The sequence below is a fragment of the Poecile atricapillus genome, chromosome 20, assembly GCF_030490865.1.
Source record: "Poecile atricapillus isolate bPoeAtr1 chromosome 20, bPoeAtr1.hap1, whole genome shotgun sequence".
In the NCBI taxonomy this organism is placed as follows: Eukaryota; Metazoa; Chordata; class Aves; order Passeriformes; family Paridae; genus Poecile; species Poecile atricapillus.
Genome location: NC_081268.1, coordinates 8470910 through 8487033, shown reverse-complemented (window position 1 = coordinate 8487033; position 16124 = coordinate 8470910). Strand labels below are relative to the sequence as shown.

The following is a 16124-nucleotide window of genomic DNA, read 5'->3' as shown; positions in this document are numbered from 1 at the left end:
CTGACATTAACCACTGCACGGCTGTTTGCCGCAGGCACAGGAGAAGCTTAGCGAGGGGTCTGCAGGGCTCAGGGTGGCACCTGCCTTGGCTCACATCTCTCAAAGCAGCTCCTGTGCCCCCTGAGCACTCAGAGTGGTGCAGGGAGTTGGGGTGAGGATGGGCAATATTTAGGGTTTGCTCCTACTGTACTGGAAACAAAAGCAATGGGGTTTTTTTCCTGCTTGAGAGCTGAAAATTTTGTGGCTTGATTTTTTTTCTTATGTATCTCTCTGTTTATCAGTGCCACTGTCCACGTGCTTCTAAGCATCTCTGTCCACCTCAGCCATTATCCTGATAGACAACTCAAGTTCTTAAGGGATTTGTTGCTGTTGCTTTTGTGTTTTCTCTACCTAGCTGTGTGTTTTCTTCATCCAAACAAATGTATGGAACCAGCTCTGGGAAGGAAGGAGAGGATGTTACCAAGCAAATTTCACCCACTTCACCTTACAGGAGCTGCAAAAGCACAATGAATCTAGTGAGCCAGAACCATGAATATAATAGCAAAAAATATATTTAAGATCCTCCTAAAGTGTGGCACACATTCTGCCTTTGACAGTTTGATTTTTTGGTGCCAGCTGCCCCCGAATAAAACGCTCCAGTCAAAGGAAAAACAAGAAAAAATTCGCTTTTGCTCTGCTCCTCGGTGATGAAAGCTGATGGGATGGGATTGTTTTGCTTTGCTGCAGCACCCCATGGCCAGCCTTGGCCCACAGCTCCACGAAGCTGTGCTGCAGTGGACCTGGACGGTTCAAGTTAGAGACGGGCAGCTCGGGAACCCGAGCGCTCAGCCAACAATAATGTTCTGGCTCCTGTATTTGTTTAACCTCGCTCTCCAGTGGATGGATATGCAGTCTGCTAAAGCACTTATCAGTCTATAATGCCTTCACACTTCTGTGAGCAGTAATGTGGAAGTTGTAGACAGGAGCTTGTGCTGCAGCTTGAAAATGTCTTTTAGCTTTAATGAGGCTGATACTTGCAGAACTGGAGGCATAAGTTCTGGTTTGGGTGCTGCTGCTTGATCCTGTCTGTCTAGCCCATTGCATGTAGGTGTATTTGTGAATTTGAGAATAATAACAGGATACAATTCAGGGCTGACTCAAGGAATTATTGCTCTAAGGTCCTGGCAGTGCTGGTGTGGAAGACAATGTTGTTTGAGAGCAGATCTTTATGTCCTGCTGCCGAGTTGAAGAAATAGCAGAGGTCTGACAGGAGTAAACAGGAACACATGTCAAAGTGCTGGATTGCACTTTCATGTGCTGCACAGGAGACTGTGTTGTGCACTCAGAACTATCTCTTGATTCTGCATCTCTTCACTTTGCATCTCTGAATGGCCAAAGATGCAGGGGCAAGTGCAAATTGCACCCAGGAGCTCCAGATGCTTGTGGGGTGCCATAAAACATGAGTTGATTTTTAAATCCCATCAGTGCAATTATTTCTCCTTTTTTTCAATCCATTTTTCTGTAGTTTCTGGCCTTGGCTTAACTGACATCCTCAGGGTGATCCTTTGAACCGTGCAAAAATCATCTGGTTAGGGTTTTGTTGGAAAATCAAAACTCCATATTGTTTTTTTTTTTTTCTTGAGTCCAGCAAGCATCCTAGATATTTGATTACACCTGGCTGGCTGTCAAAGCCCATGTGAGTTTGGGATAGGGCCAGTCAGAACTGATTTACAGTTTTTTCAGGTATGCCATGTGAAGTTTATGGTTTGATGTGATTTTGATTTGAACTCACTGGTTTTAAATGAAGTTTGCTTTGAATCTGGAGATAACAGAAATTCAAAGGGAAGCTCAAAGAATGCAGGTCTGTACGATTTAAAAATGGAAATATATTGTTCATACCAGCTCTTTGGAAGCGAAATAACTGCATTTTTGAGAAAGCTAAAGTTAATAACACACCTTGAATACACATGCAATCTGGGCCATCATCTAATGGAAATCCCTGTAGCTCCTTTTCGCTTGCCTCAAACTAAACCAACTTATATGGCAAAATGAAATAGCCCTTGCATCTCCCACTCATTTCTGAATCACAGCCCTGTGTTACATCCAAAACTCTCAGGAAATTTCCCTTTGGAGATGAATACTATTGTTGTAAAGTAGAGGAATTTATCATCATGTCACATTGCAGGCAAACTATTGGTGCCCTGTCCGTGGTGTTTTCACAGAAAGGTCACTTTCCAATTACTAAAAAATCCAAGCAAATCTTCAGCTGAAAATCGTGGCTCTGTGCTAAGGAAGCTGTAATATCATGCTGATGGAATACTGAGTCTGCAAAGTCCAGACACATCAGCTGCTCCAGGTTCAAAGTGGCCGTGGCTGTGCTGAGGCTGGACATAGAGACCGGCACCGGGGCTTTATTTCATCCTGCAGGAGATGTAAGCTGCTTCCCAATCCCACAGCCAAATCCTGTTCTTCATTACACAGGGAAAATTGACAGATGAGATTTCCTCTGACTTCTGAGCCAACTGAATCTGGGAGTAATATAGCATCAGTGTGTTACCCCAGGAGTTTCATCAGCTTCCAGTTGATAAAGCTTTTCTGTGGATCACCTGCCCACGTGCCTTTGTCCTGGAGCAGGACACGCTGCAATTTTTCATCTTTTGCCATCAGACCTGTAGGTACCCCAATGAAAACTGCTAAAAGCAGACTAAGAGCATGAAACAGTAAAACTGTTATCAGACACAGAGGAGAAGGAGAGTTTGGGGGAGAAGCTGCAGTTGATGAGCATCAGAGATGAGGGAAAGCTGCTGCTGTGGAAGGAGCAGTAGGCTGTAAGGTAAGGGGGCTGTTGAAAGAGAGACAGGTTTCTTCCCTCATTTTATGCTTGGACTCTCTGCTGCTCAAGCTCAGATTTGGTTTTAGTTTTTTATTTTATTTTCTGCAACAGAAACCCATTGCTAGTGCACATAAAATTAAAATATGTAGTTTGGGGAAAGTAGTTTTGAATGTTTTCCTTAAGTTTTAGAGACCAACCTGGAATGACCCAAGACTGACATTCATAGTTGGGCAGGCAACTCTGGACTCAGATTTCTGATGGGATAAGTCCACTGACAAAGACATCTGATCAAGACACTTGTCCAAAAGCACTTCTTACCAGAATCTAGAAGGAAACCCAGAGCAAAATTCCTTGTGCTGCTGTGTGTACAATTTCCATTTGAGCTCTGTGGGCTCCTGAGGTTTGTAATGGTCAGAGAAATTGGCTGGGGTTTGAGGTGTTTGTTGGAGCCCACATGGTGGCCTTTTTAATGGTTCGGTGCTCACTCATGTGGGCAACTTCATTTTTCCCTAACTCCAACCCAATTCCCAGCCTAAATGAGAAAAGCAGTGCAACAGCTTTGAGAACAGATTGGAGGTCTGTGCTGCAGTCGACAAACTGGGTGGTGTCCATGTGGCAGTCAAGCTGCCTTACAATATTGGGCAATAAACAAGCAGGAACCTTTCTGATATTTAGCAACTGCACCATAGTTTCTCATCCTTGGGTGAGATTAACCTTAGGTCAGCAAGAACAATAACATATTTAAGAATAAAAGGGTTGGGTGACTGCCAGCACCCTGATCTGGCAAGGGAGGGAGAAAGTTTTCAACTGTAAGGGATGTGTTAAAATGCTGCTTATGTCATGGTTGGGATCCTCTGGCATGTGTTGAGTTAAATACAAATAACATTCTGTAGAGCAAAGAGATAAATATTGTAGATTAATTAGGTTTCAGTATTGTGGATGAAATCTGTTCTTTAGCTGGACCTTCAAACAAGAGAAGATGTTCTGTTTGTGCCTCCATGGGTTTTGTATCAGTCTTTGGGATTTTCTGTGCACTTCTGCAGCCTCAACTGAGGATGTTTTGTGCTCAATAAATAGCTGGTACTGTGGGTTTTACCAGGAAATCTTGTTCCTGCCTGCTCCATGGTGCAGTTTTGCCAACAGGACAGGGTACAGCCCATTCCAGCCCAGAAACACTCTGCATTGTCTGGCTGGCTGCAGAAGTGTCAGCAGCACAGTTCCCTGTAGAAAGGAGTGGGGAGAGGAAGCTTTAGGAGCACCATCTCCACTTCCCCCCTCCTCTCCTCAAGGAGGATGCTTTCCACTGCCTGCCCAAGTGCCCACGATGCCCTCACAGCCAGACAGAGCTCGAGGACATGGTCTGGAGGAAGCCCTGCCATGGTTCAGCAGATGGGGTTTTGGGAGCAGACAGATCTGTGCACTGGAGGTTTGCTCTGTTTCCAGCCGCCCCTGGGCACGCAGACAGGCACGTCTGCTCCAACCACGGTGCCAGAGCTGAGTAGGGCAGCATCCGAGCTTAAGTAGCAGCTTTTCTGTCTGCATTTAGAATTATTTTGATGTTACAATGCTGAGAGCCACCAGTGTGTGCAAAACCTGTGGTGTCTGACTGTGCTTGCTCGGTGGGAAGGTCAGAGTGGGATGGGGTCCGTGTTTATCCCACTCCTGTGGGGAGCTGTGTCCTCACACCTGTGTGTGCTCTCAGTGACACCTGAGCATCTTTTTGTGGCTCATAGCTTTTATCCTCAGCACACCTATGAGGTGTGGGGGAACATCATCCTCATCCTCCAGACAGGGAGCTCAGGCCTGGAGAAGCCAAATGCTGTCCTGAAGGTCGTACTGGGGTCGTGCACTGCCACAGTTGGACTGGGATCTAGTCCAGCACCCAGTCCAGGGGATTTGTGATCCTTAACCTGTAATTCAGCTGCAACAGGAACCCATCAACACAGATTCACATTGCCTGCAGTCACGGGATGGCTGGGAATCATTCACAGGGGCGCCTTCCAAAATCTGCTCTTCAGCAAATTTTCCCATATTACTTTGAAGGAAATGGAGTTGATTGCAATAGTAAATGTGTTTTTGATGTGGCAAAAAGCTAAGTGCTCCCAATATATCACTTTTCCCTTTCTGCTGACACATTCCTCGGTCCCCCTGAGTAAGAGAAGGAAAACAGGAGAGGCGGTTTGAAGAACATGTTGTGCCTTTGATTGACAAGAGGTTGTATAAATCAGTCAAAGGGAATCCTCCAGGCATTCCCTCTTGTGGGAAGATCCCACAGTGCTCCCTGGCCTTGATCGTTCTGTCTGCCGATGTTTGTGTACGAAATGTGTGGGTGGGAGACGAGCTGGATTTGAACCTCTGAGAGGAACAGACATCAGCTCTTCTAATTGAAAGCAGCTTCCTCGGGAGGGGGATGACATGGGCTTCCAGTAACTAGACACAAACAGTCGCCGCATACTTTGGAGCACATGCTAAGCTCCTGTGGATATCCCAGTTGCTGTGTGGGTCTGAGAATCTGGATAAGCCCCAGTGAGTGAAGTTTGGAGCACTGTGTGATGCTGTCATTCTTCAAAGCAAATACTCCAGTGTTTGGTAACACCCTGAAATGAGAAGTCTATCTCTGCTCTTCCCTCCACAGCTGTCAGGTGCTTTAGCTGCTGGTTTGCATCACTGTAGAAAAGGGAGGACACTAGGGTATAATCTGTTTCTCATACCTGTGAATTCCTGTGAATAGCAATGAGGAGAGATGATATTCTGTCTTCCACCCATTGGAACTTGTAGTTCTAAAAGTGTTGGCACTGCAGTAATCACAGAATCATTTAGCCTAGAAAAGATCTCTAAGATAATTGGGTCCAACCATTAACCTAATTAACTGGGGCCTTCAGGCTGCTGCCACATTCTAGGGATGCCTTAAAAGCAGAAGTGTGAAGGACTCTTCCAGCAGATGATTCTCAGGCTTGGCAGGTGTGATGTGACAGTCAGTGCCTGGGCAGAATTGAAACAGGGATGGATTTACCAGGTGTGTTGGAGCCTGGTGAGATGGTGGAGTCTGTAGGTGTCAGGAGATGTTTATCCCATACAATTGTTTTCAGAGAAACTTAAAGAACTTTTTTCTTTGACATTAGCTAAGTTTCCTGGCCAGCAGCGAGTAGAGAAGAGGTTCTTGTAGCCATTCATCTCTGTTAGACTTTTCCCACACTTCTCAATTAGACTGTTCTAAAAGAACTTTTTACCCCAGGACCACTTTGAAACACCAGTCTGGGTAGCGATGGATCAGTCTCAGCAGGGGGAAGCTTATCTAACCTGCTCAAACCTGCTCTGACAGCCCACGTGGCCTGAACACAAGCTCTTTATGCAATGCTCAGGTTTTTGCTAATATTCTCCAGCAGAAGCAGAAAGTGCTAAGGGTTCACACACGCACACAAATCAAACAAGGCATTTAAAAGTTATCAGAGATTTCCAGCCCACCTCAGCAGGGGTTTATTTTGGGTTAGAATCAAACTTATGGTGAAGGTCTGGGTGATTTCTTAATACAAGTTTTCACTCATCCACTAAGTGGCACTTGAAAAGCACCAAAAGTCAGTGCTTGCGTTTCCTTCAGCCACCTTTTTGGACCAAGAGAGCAGGAGGAAAAGTAAGAATAAGAACAAAATAATAGAAAAGTAATGAGATCTTTGTTCCTGTCGGAGAGCTCTCTGACCATATACATTGCAGATGTGGGTAAGATAAAATCCCTAGCTGGAGAGGTATTAAAATAAAAACCATGGTCCCAACAAGAGCCAGGCTGCCGAAAAGGCAGAAGGGAGAGTTGCGAAATGGTACATGTCAAATTGCTGGCCTCGATTTCAAATGCCAAAGATAGTTTGTGTAAAGCCTTGCTCTGCTGTAAAATGTAACACTATCCACTAGCTAGCCTCAATGAAGCTCGGTCCCAGTTGTTTCAAAAAATAAATAAACTAAAAATCTTCTTCCAGCCCATTAAAGCTGATTTATGTTTTGCCCGTAAGATTCCTCTGTGCTGGATCTTGAGGGACTCAGGTTTTAAAGGGAATTACCTCACTTTTAGCCAATCTGGTTTCTCATTCCCAGGCATCCCAGGCTCTCTTTGCAGTGCCCAGACTTTGCCTGTCCAGACCAAGAGTGCATTCACATGCAGAATTATCAAGTGAGCATAGGATTTTGGATGGCCGTTAATTCTCTTGTTTGGCTTCAGGGTTCTCTTTTTGGTTTAAAAATCAAATTGCTGATGGGAACAGCTTTACTGACAGCACATCAGAGGAAGGAATTCCATCCATTCCTATGCTAATGGCAGTCAGTGGGTTCACCAAAGGGTTGTGATTCCAACAGGTATCTCTCAGATGCTCCAGGAGCCTCAGCTATAAGTATCCCTCTAATACAGTAGTCATTTTTATCATGGTGGACATTCCCTTCTTTCTGTTTTCTGTGGAGGTGAAGGCTGTAGTCATTCATGATTCCTTTTTTAAACAGCTTCACTGAGCAGTGCGTTTTCATGATGAATCTGATCATTTCTTGCAGCTTCATTTTCACAGCTGACATACTGATGGCACTGCAAGGCTCTCTGCTACTTCGATTCTGGCAATTTTTTTTTTTAGCTTTTCATCCCTAACAGGACTTGGGAATCAAGTACTTTACTGAAAAGAGAAGTTTGCCACCAGTCTCACTGCTGCCTGCCATGGAAAGGCTGCAGGTGTAGGGAGAGGGTGATTCCACCTGCAGAACTGGTTGGTGAAGGAAGGAACCAGCTTGCTTAAATTGAGTTCTAGAGGCAGGACTTTCCTGGTTCCAAGTTTACAGGGCCATGTGTGGCTCCTCTGGGATTACAGTAATATCAGGTTTAAATAGGGCAGTGCTGGAGCACTGTGGAGGCAACTCTACACTGTCAGTGCTGGGAGCCACGGTGCTCAGAAATGATCCTCACTTGGACTCCAATGGGAAGAGTCATTGTCCATTTGGGTACCAAACCTGGTACCAAATTCAGAGGAGATTGCTGGCTGCCATCCAGCTTCTGTGAGTCTTTAGCTCCTTTTCATGTTTCAGTTTTTCTTACTGGGGTGGAAGACCTGGAAATTTAATTTTGAATACTCTCATGGTATTGAGAAGCGCAGTTCTGGTGCATTACTTCATCCAAGATTGCACCCAGGCTTTGTTTCCCCACTTTGAGCAGTCAGAATGTTTTCTCTCTGTCCTCTACATCAGTTTTGGTGTTTCTTTTTTTTCCTGCTGCAGATGTGTCGAACCAAGGTGATCGACTTGAATGATGGTGTCTCCCAGTACGCCTGGTATCCCTGCACAGCCAACTTCCAGTACTCCCACATGACACAGACCACTTTCTGGCTGAAGGTAGGAATTGCACACATCATTCAGAAGTTTCCTCTTTGCCTGCCTCTGCAGAGATTCTCCAGCAGTCAAAATATTGTGGGCCAACCTTCCCAGGGCCAAGCTGCTCCTTTCTGAAGTATGTTTAGAGCAAAAAAGCAAAACAATGTCTTTGAGCACTGTCTAGAGTCAGTAGTGAAGTCCCCTCCTGTGTGATAAGGCTATTGAATTTCTGAGAGGGTTCAGCTTCAGGGCTGTTTGACTTGAGTTTATCTGGTTTGTGTAAGAGAGATTGGAAGAGAAGATTTCTGTGTGACCTGCCATGGGAATTCTTCTTTGAAAATTTCTGGACTGACTCCTGGGGATTTTTTAAAGCCCACCACAGCTCTCCACCTCAGGCTTTGTGGGGTTTGTGTTTTCCCAGGCTTATTTTTCCCAGCCTATGGTGGCTGCAGCAGTCCTTGTTCACTTGGTCACTGATGGGACCTACTACCTGGACCAGAAGCAGGAGACCATCGGTGTGCAGCTGTTTGACACCAAAGAGCAAAGCCACGATCTTGGTAAGGCTGTGTTGTGTTAAACTCCATCTTTACTGCTTGCTTAATCTGGTGTTGCTCCCCTTCACCAGTACTCCTGCTCAGTTTTTTCAGAATTAGACAAAAAAGGTGCTTGCTCAATGCTCCAAGCCCTGAGTCTCACTGGAGTTTGTTGAAAGTGATGTGTTATTTTATACAGACATTTCTCCATAGCTGTTCACTATCAGTTCAGAGGTGATTAGCTCCTCTCCAGTCACTAAAATCAGCACTATCTCAGTGCTTCACACCCAGCACTGCCCTGGATAGACACTGGTGGTGCTACAGATGAGCTCCTCGGAGCAGGGAGTGAGGGACCTACACCAGCTGCTGCAGCAAAGGCTTCTGTTTCACAGGGAGTGCTGGGTGATCTCTAATCCTGCTTGCAGGGAGGTCTCCAGAGACATTTAATGGCCAACATTCCCCAGGTGAAGTATTTCAGGTGGTGAAGGCCCAGCCCCAGGCTGAAGTGCCAGGATAGACAGGTTTTGTCTCTACCCTTGGCCCAGGGCCCTAAACTGGGGAAGTTTTGTCTGGTGAATTGACCCAGGCTGCATTGAAGCTCCAGAACCCAGGAGCTCTCCCTAGCTCCCAACTCTGTGTCAGGGTAGGACTTGCATAATCCCTTTCCAGATGTTCTCTGCCTTTTTCCACTGAGGAGAAAGCTGGCCAGCTCACCTTGAGAGCAGTTTTTAAGGAAACATAACTCCCATCCCCTCAGCTTTCTGTTTTACCACAGCATTTTGATTTTAACAAGCTGAAACTCAAATGAGAGTCCCACTAGTGATGAGAAGGGACACAGAGTGAGAGGTGTTGGATGAGCACCCAGGATAATGCAAAATTTGGTGGGGTGTGGAGGAAAACAAAGGAAATACGTGTGGTGTCTGTTGTCCAAGAACAAACTGAAATTTGTAGCAAGTTGTGCAGGTTGAGTCAGGATGGCTCCCAGCTTGCCAGAGCCCTTGGATTAATCTTACCCTCCTTTTGCAAAACAGTGGCACATAACTCTATCCCTCAGAGAAATAAATGATGGAGACACGAGCATGCCAGCAGTACTTAATGTGACATTTTATAGGGACAGACAGGCAGACTGGGAGAGGAAGAGAAAGAGGAGCAAAGAGGAAACTGAGGGTTAGGTTTTGAAATCTTCAATGAAGTTGCAACATGAGTTTGGCATGGCTCAGCCTGATGTCTGGATGTCCTCCCAGCTGAAACGCTGCTTTCATCATGGAAAAGCCCCTTTGACCTTTCAGAAGAGGCTGCCTGTAGCAGAGGAGAGGTGTAGGTGGGCTGCCCAGCAGCTGTCACTCAGAGCTGTTCTGTGTTCTGACAGTGACATGAAGTCCTTTTCCTGGATATTGTATTCCATGTGTTTGAGTTATCACCATGGCAAGCTGGAAACTGCAGCTGGGATGCAAATGCTGGCATGCACTGGGGGCAGGACTGACTGAGACACTCAAGGAGCCTTAAGCAGAAGTTCGTGGCAAGCTAAAAGTACATCCAAAAGGAAGCAGCAATAATTTAAATCTCGATCAGTCCTCAGTGTGCTAAAGCCACTGCCATGAGCAAAGCACAGCCTATCCAGACATGCAGCTTCCTGCCTGGATCAGAGCAAGTGGACTCCCAGAAAATAATGTGAAGCTTCTAAGTGCTGGTAGGAGATGGAGAGGTTGGGATGCCAAACACCTCAGCGCTGTTGGTTCAGAGCCATCGCAGACACCAGGGCTCAGCTGCTGAGCTGAATGGATGAGCCACAGAAACAGGGGTGATCCTGAGACAGCTCTGACTGCCCCCATGGGCACCTGCACCATCCTCATGGGTTATGGCAGGGGAATTAAAAAAACCCTGACCGGTCCAGCCACCCTTTTCCTGGTCAGGGTCAGAGATAACCAGCAGTGCAGCACAGCTCTGAGGGTCTGTTCTGTTTGGACACCACCTGAGTGCAAGGAATGAAGCAGAAGTGAATAAACAGCCTCATACCATAAGGTCTTTCTTGGCTTTCCATCAGAGAAGGCAGAAACTTCCAAGGAATTTGGGAACCCGGGATTTTGAGTATTAACTGCACCTGTTTGTAAGTGAGAAACGTGCACTGTTCCACAAGGAGATGATATCAAAAGACCTGTGGGAGGCAAGTAGACAGGGAGGTTATTTCAGGGTCAGGTGAAGACCAAAACAAAAAGAGGCTTGCTTTTTTATTTTATTTTTTTTATTACAGGAAGATTTTTTTAAGTAGAGGGTGGGAGATGGATGTTTAAAGAGCGTGTCTTAATTCACAGGAAATCACTTTCTAAGGAGAAAAATGAAAGCCTTTTTATTCCTTCCCTTTTGAGTCAAGAAATCTGAACTGGAGGGAAAAAAAAAAATAATAACAGAAATCCCTGAGCCAGTTAAACATGCAAATAGAATTTATTTTATTTTCAAATTTGTAAGTGTATCAGGGTAGCCAAGGGGCCTGGGCCAAAGCCATTGCTGGGGGAGCTCCAGTGAAGCAAATGGATCTGGAGCCAAGCTGATCCTCGGAGTGATGCCATGGAGCTGTGGAGGCAGAGCCTTGCAGGCAGCCAGCAGGCCATGAATCTCAATTAATGAATTTTGAGGGCAGTCGACAGCTGTCTGTCCTCTGCCTTCCCCTGAGATGGGTTTGGCCCATTTGAATTCAGGTTGCTTCTACCTGAAGGTGGGAATTTCTTCCCAGCTGTCACTGAGTGTCTTCTCCACTGGAGAAAAGGGATTCAGAAGTCTCCTTGCCACCTCTCTGGTGTTTCTGTGCACCACAATCTTGAGATGATTTTATTTCCCCAAGACACAAATCATTTCCTCTCGAGTGAGATCACCTGTAAAATCCTCAGTGTCTCCATCACCCTCATTTCTATCTCCAGGACCAAATCTGCCTTTTCTTGCAAAGAGCAAAATACCCTAAGGCACAAAACCATTAAAGGAAAAAATCGAATCTGGGAAAATTTAGTGGAAAACTCACGCAAAAGAAGTTTTCCACTGAGAGCTAATGACATGCACAGCCCCAGCCCTGGTGCACAAAGCCCCCCAGCCTGCCGGCACTGTTTGATCCCGCATATAAAGGCTCCAAGTGTCCTCCAGGACCCGTTTTACAATAGTGTGACTCTGCTTCCCCCGTGCTGGTTGCTCCTGATTTACCAGAGCACAATAGAAACGTAGCTGTGGTCTAAAGGAGCGGCTCCGAGGGCCTGCCGCGCTCGCCGAGAGAATGGCAGCCTTTCTTCAGCTGTCTGGAGGGATCTGCTTCTCTGCTAAGCTCTCTGCAGCGATTTGGGAAGCCCCTCCAGGCAGCTTACCATAACTTTTCAGCTCTATAGGGCCATTCCTCTGGGTGAAATGCCTCTGAAGTGCCCACGGCTTCGGGAAGCAATTGTGTTAAGCCTGACCCTTCCTCTGATCTTGTCTCTCCTCTGGCAGGTGTCCACGTCCTGAGCTGCAGGAACAATCCCCTGATTATCCCCGTCATCCATGACCTCAGTCACCCTTTTTATCACACCCAGGCTGTCCTCATTAGCTTCAGCTCCCAGTTTGTGGCCATCTCCGGGGTGGCCCTGCGTTCCTTCCACAACTTCGACCCCATCACCATCAGCAGCTGCCAGCAAGGACAGACCTACAGCCCTGCGGAGCAGAGGTGAGCGTGTCAGCCCCGCTTCCCTCTGCCTCACACCCACCACCCCCAGCGCCAGCCAGGGCTGGGGAGGAGGCAGGAGGGCCACAGCAGCTGAACCCTGCTGACCCCTTTGTGTCACGGGTAAAAAACCAGCAGTGTTCTCATTGATCAGGATGGATGGGACATTTAACCCGCACGGGATGCTGTTAGTGAATTATTTCCTCTTCCTTTCTCCTCCCTCCTTTATGCCAAGCCTGGAATGGGGGCCAGTTCTCTCCACACACATTCCCCAGCCCGGTGTGGTGCTGGCCACTCTCACAGCAGCTCAGTCTGAAGTGTTTTGTGGTGCCAGAGTGCCACGGGGAGCTCCCACGGGAGGGACAGCGTGGGCACAGAGTGATGCCAGTGCCCCGGAGCAGCCGGATCCTGCCGGGCGCTCAGCCCATGGCCAGCAGCATCTGCCATGCTTTTACTGCTGGGTCAGGCCCTCAGCACCTCTCTGGATCTGGCCCCCATTCTGAAAAGCTCTGTGGGACCCCCCAGGATGAAAGGTTTATGGCTACCGTTTTATTCTTGTTGTTATTACAGACACATCAATAGATCACCACCAACCCCTCTCAGTCTCTGCTTTACAGCATCCCACAGAGATTGTGACCTTTCGTGGCCTCTGGTGCAGCAGCTTCATGGATCCTTTCAGCGAGGCAGTGAAAAGAAGAGGAGAGAATTTAGCAAAACCCCTGAAAGAATATTTTTTTTCCTTCCTTTGTGAATTCAAAGTTGTGAGCAGTTGTCATACCATAGCGGCAGCAATAGTAAAACAAGTTGCATATCCCAGCAAACCTCTGCTCAGCCTCCTAAGCAAGCTGTCAGGTTTTTTGATAATGTTCTGGCTTGTTTTTAGGACCTGCTTTTATTCCAGGAAAGGCAGGAGGGTGAGAAGGGGGAGAGGGAAGGGAAAATAAAATAAAAAAAGGAGTATATCTATAGCTAAATCAATCCAGTCAGTGTGTTCTGACCTAGATTCAAAGCGTCTGATCATTCTGTGCAATAGGTTGTATAAATTCAGAGGCCCAAAGACAGCAGGATCAAGTTTCAGATGAGAAGTCTGGTGGTGGAAGTGTGGCCAAATCCCAGCCCCGAAGCAGGACAGAAAAAGGGCAAGAAAGCCCCACTGGAAGGAGATGGTGAGAAGCAACAGGGAGCTCAGGAGGACTGAGACACAGGGCCACATTCCACTGCCCTCTCAAGTTTTCAGTAGGAACTGAATCATTTATTCACTTACGGAACTAAAAGTGTTCTGTGTTTAGAAAGTTATTTCCGTAATAAAAAATGCATCCCCCTTAGACAAAGCTTGGGTGAGCCTCTGCAGCCCAGCAACTCAAACTTCAGAAATCCCTCGAGGAGGAATCACCCACCTTTTGCCTCTTACTTTTCTTCTTAATTTTTTGGCATCATTTTGTTTTCAGGATTCACTGAACCCTCCCAGCCCCTGCTCTCACAAACTCCCATCCGACCCTCACTCATTCAAAACAACGTTTTAGGTCTTGCAGGTTCCAGCACTGGACTGATTGTAAAGTTTCCCACACGTGTCAGGGAACTAGAAACTCTCAGAAGTAAAGCCTGAAAGTAAAGAAATTTGAATCAGTGGAATCATCCCCACTCTGCCTTGTGGTGAGATCATTTGGGGAGACCAGATCTGTTTTCTTCTGCACAAAGAACTCAAAGCAGTCCAGGTACCTGAGATGCAGAGAAAGCCGTGAATTAAGCTGTGCAGACAGGAAAGAGGTGACACCTTTGCTGTCACCTGCTTTTTCCTTGGTTATTTTATCCAATCCAGGAAGAACAGAGAAAGATAGATTTTAAAAATTACTTCTTAACCAGCTCAGAGGCTGGACGTGGGTTTTCTGCCTCCCCTGCTCACAGTCTGCCCATCAGATTCCTTTGGGGTGCCTGTTCCATACTTCCCCTTCTCCTCTTTCCCCACTGGTTGCATTTGCCTAATATGATTTTTAAGCTATTTATTGAATTTTTAAAGGAACTTGCCTTCCTATGTGTGATCATCAATTTTACCACTTTCATTTTCCTTAGATCAACATGGATATTTTTGCCTGCTTTTTGGCTTCTCTCTACAAGAGGTATTATTTCTCTCGTTCAAGGAGAATTATTTTGCTTGGAGAGGATTTATAGCCAGATACAGATATTTCTAGGCAAGGGTGCAGATTTTAAAATTGTGAAGGAAAAGAAATATATTGTCCCTTAAAAGTTAACACAGTTTTTATTTTGAGGGTGAATGGATCCCTCCCATGGGTTAGTGACAACTTAATAACTGAAAATAAAGCATGCACTTACTCTTCTTTCTTAAAATATGTATTATAGTTAATATTTTAGAGAAAAATGAGCCTTAATCTAAAAGTCAAATTGAACTTTATAGATAGTTGTCCTCAGTCATCATTAGTTGTTTTGAAAAATCCATTCCATCCTCCTGAAGACATTTACAGTTTGAAAATTCCTACCCTCTCCTTTCCAGTTTTATTCTTCCAGTTGTTTGTTTTTTTTCCTTCTGCTGACAGTGACTACAAGCTCTTTTTTTTTGTTTTCGGCAGAAGTTTACCTCACTGTTGGAGATGTGCTGTAAAAATGACACTCTTTATTTTCACATTGTGTCCTTAGACCAGATGTAATGGCCTGGTTAGTTCTTCTCTTGTGCTTTATAGCTTGAATTATTATACTTTTACTATTTCCAGTGTAGCCTCATGCAGTGGACGGTGAAATTGGGTGTGTGCAGAAGCAGAGGTGTAATTTCCCACCCCGCAGTCACTCGAGCAGCAAGAAGGCCTGGTGTGCTGTATCTCCTCAAAAATCAGGATTTTGTCTTTCTCACTGGGTAGGAGACATCAGCTGTGGGTCACCCATCCTGGCACAGCAGTTTGTGCTGCTTTTCCTTGGTGGCACTTCCCTGCCATTGTCACCAGACCTGTTGTCACCACCCTCCCGGTGCCACTGTTCCTCTGCTGCAAACTGCAGGCAGGAAAGCCCAATTCACCCAATTCAGCCGTCAGAACTGTGAATTTCAGGAGTTTCCATCTTTCTAATCCACCATTAACTCTGTGTTTAGACAAGTCCCCCCGGCTGCCCACAGCTCTCCAGTCTTCTTGCCTCACATTGTCACCACCTCGTGCTTTCTAGTGACAGTAGCAAAAAGATTTTCCATTGCTTTCTTTGCTTAAACCTTGGCACAGCCTCACTGCTACGGCTTCAAAATTGCTTCTGCAGGGGAGATTTTGGGTTTTCCTCCCTCTGTAAGTGTGCACATCTGGGTGTTTGACACTGTAGACCGAGACCTACCCCTGGCCACCACACCATCACCTGCTCGAGCCTCTGTGGAGAGATTCCCTTTCAGCTGCACCCTTTGCTGCCCCAAACAAGCTCCAGGGATTCGTAGCCCACTCCAGCGCTTCTCTTTGTCTTGCTCCTGCCTGCTGTCAGCTTCCCCAACAAGAAATGATGAAGATAAATCTTCAGCAGCAGAACAAATGCAACCGCTCTTTACAACTCTGGTTATTTTTTTTTTTTTTTTTTTTTTTTCCCTTTTCATAAGGGGGGAAAAAAGGGTTTCCTCGTCTCTTTTTGTTGTGAATTAATGCAGCTTTCTCTTTCCCGGTTCGGCTGCCTTTCCCCTGCCCTGCATTCTGTCATTAAGCACAATCTCTGTCAGCTTGCTTCGGGTGAAATTAATGAATTTCTCACAGAACTGTTAATCATAGAAGCTTTGGTCCGTGAC

At 46.1% G+C, this 16124-nt stretch overlaps 1 protein-coding gene across 1 annotated transcript in view; it reads left to right on the top strand.

Moving 5' to 3' along the window:
• Positions 1 to 16124, top strand: part of PAPPA (pappalysin 1) — a 178398-nt gene that overhangs the window by 113269 nt on the left and 49005 nt on the right. The window contains exons 11-13 of the mRNA XM_058853889.1: positions 8057 to 8170; positions 8571 to 8706; positions 12151 to 12364. Coding sequence (XP_058709872.1) covers positions 8057 to 8170; positions 8571 to 8706; positions 12151 to 12364 — 464 coding nt within the window. The remainder of the gene's footprint in view (positions 1 to 8056; positions 8171 to 8570; positions 8707 to 12150; positions 12365 to 16124) is intronic.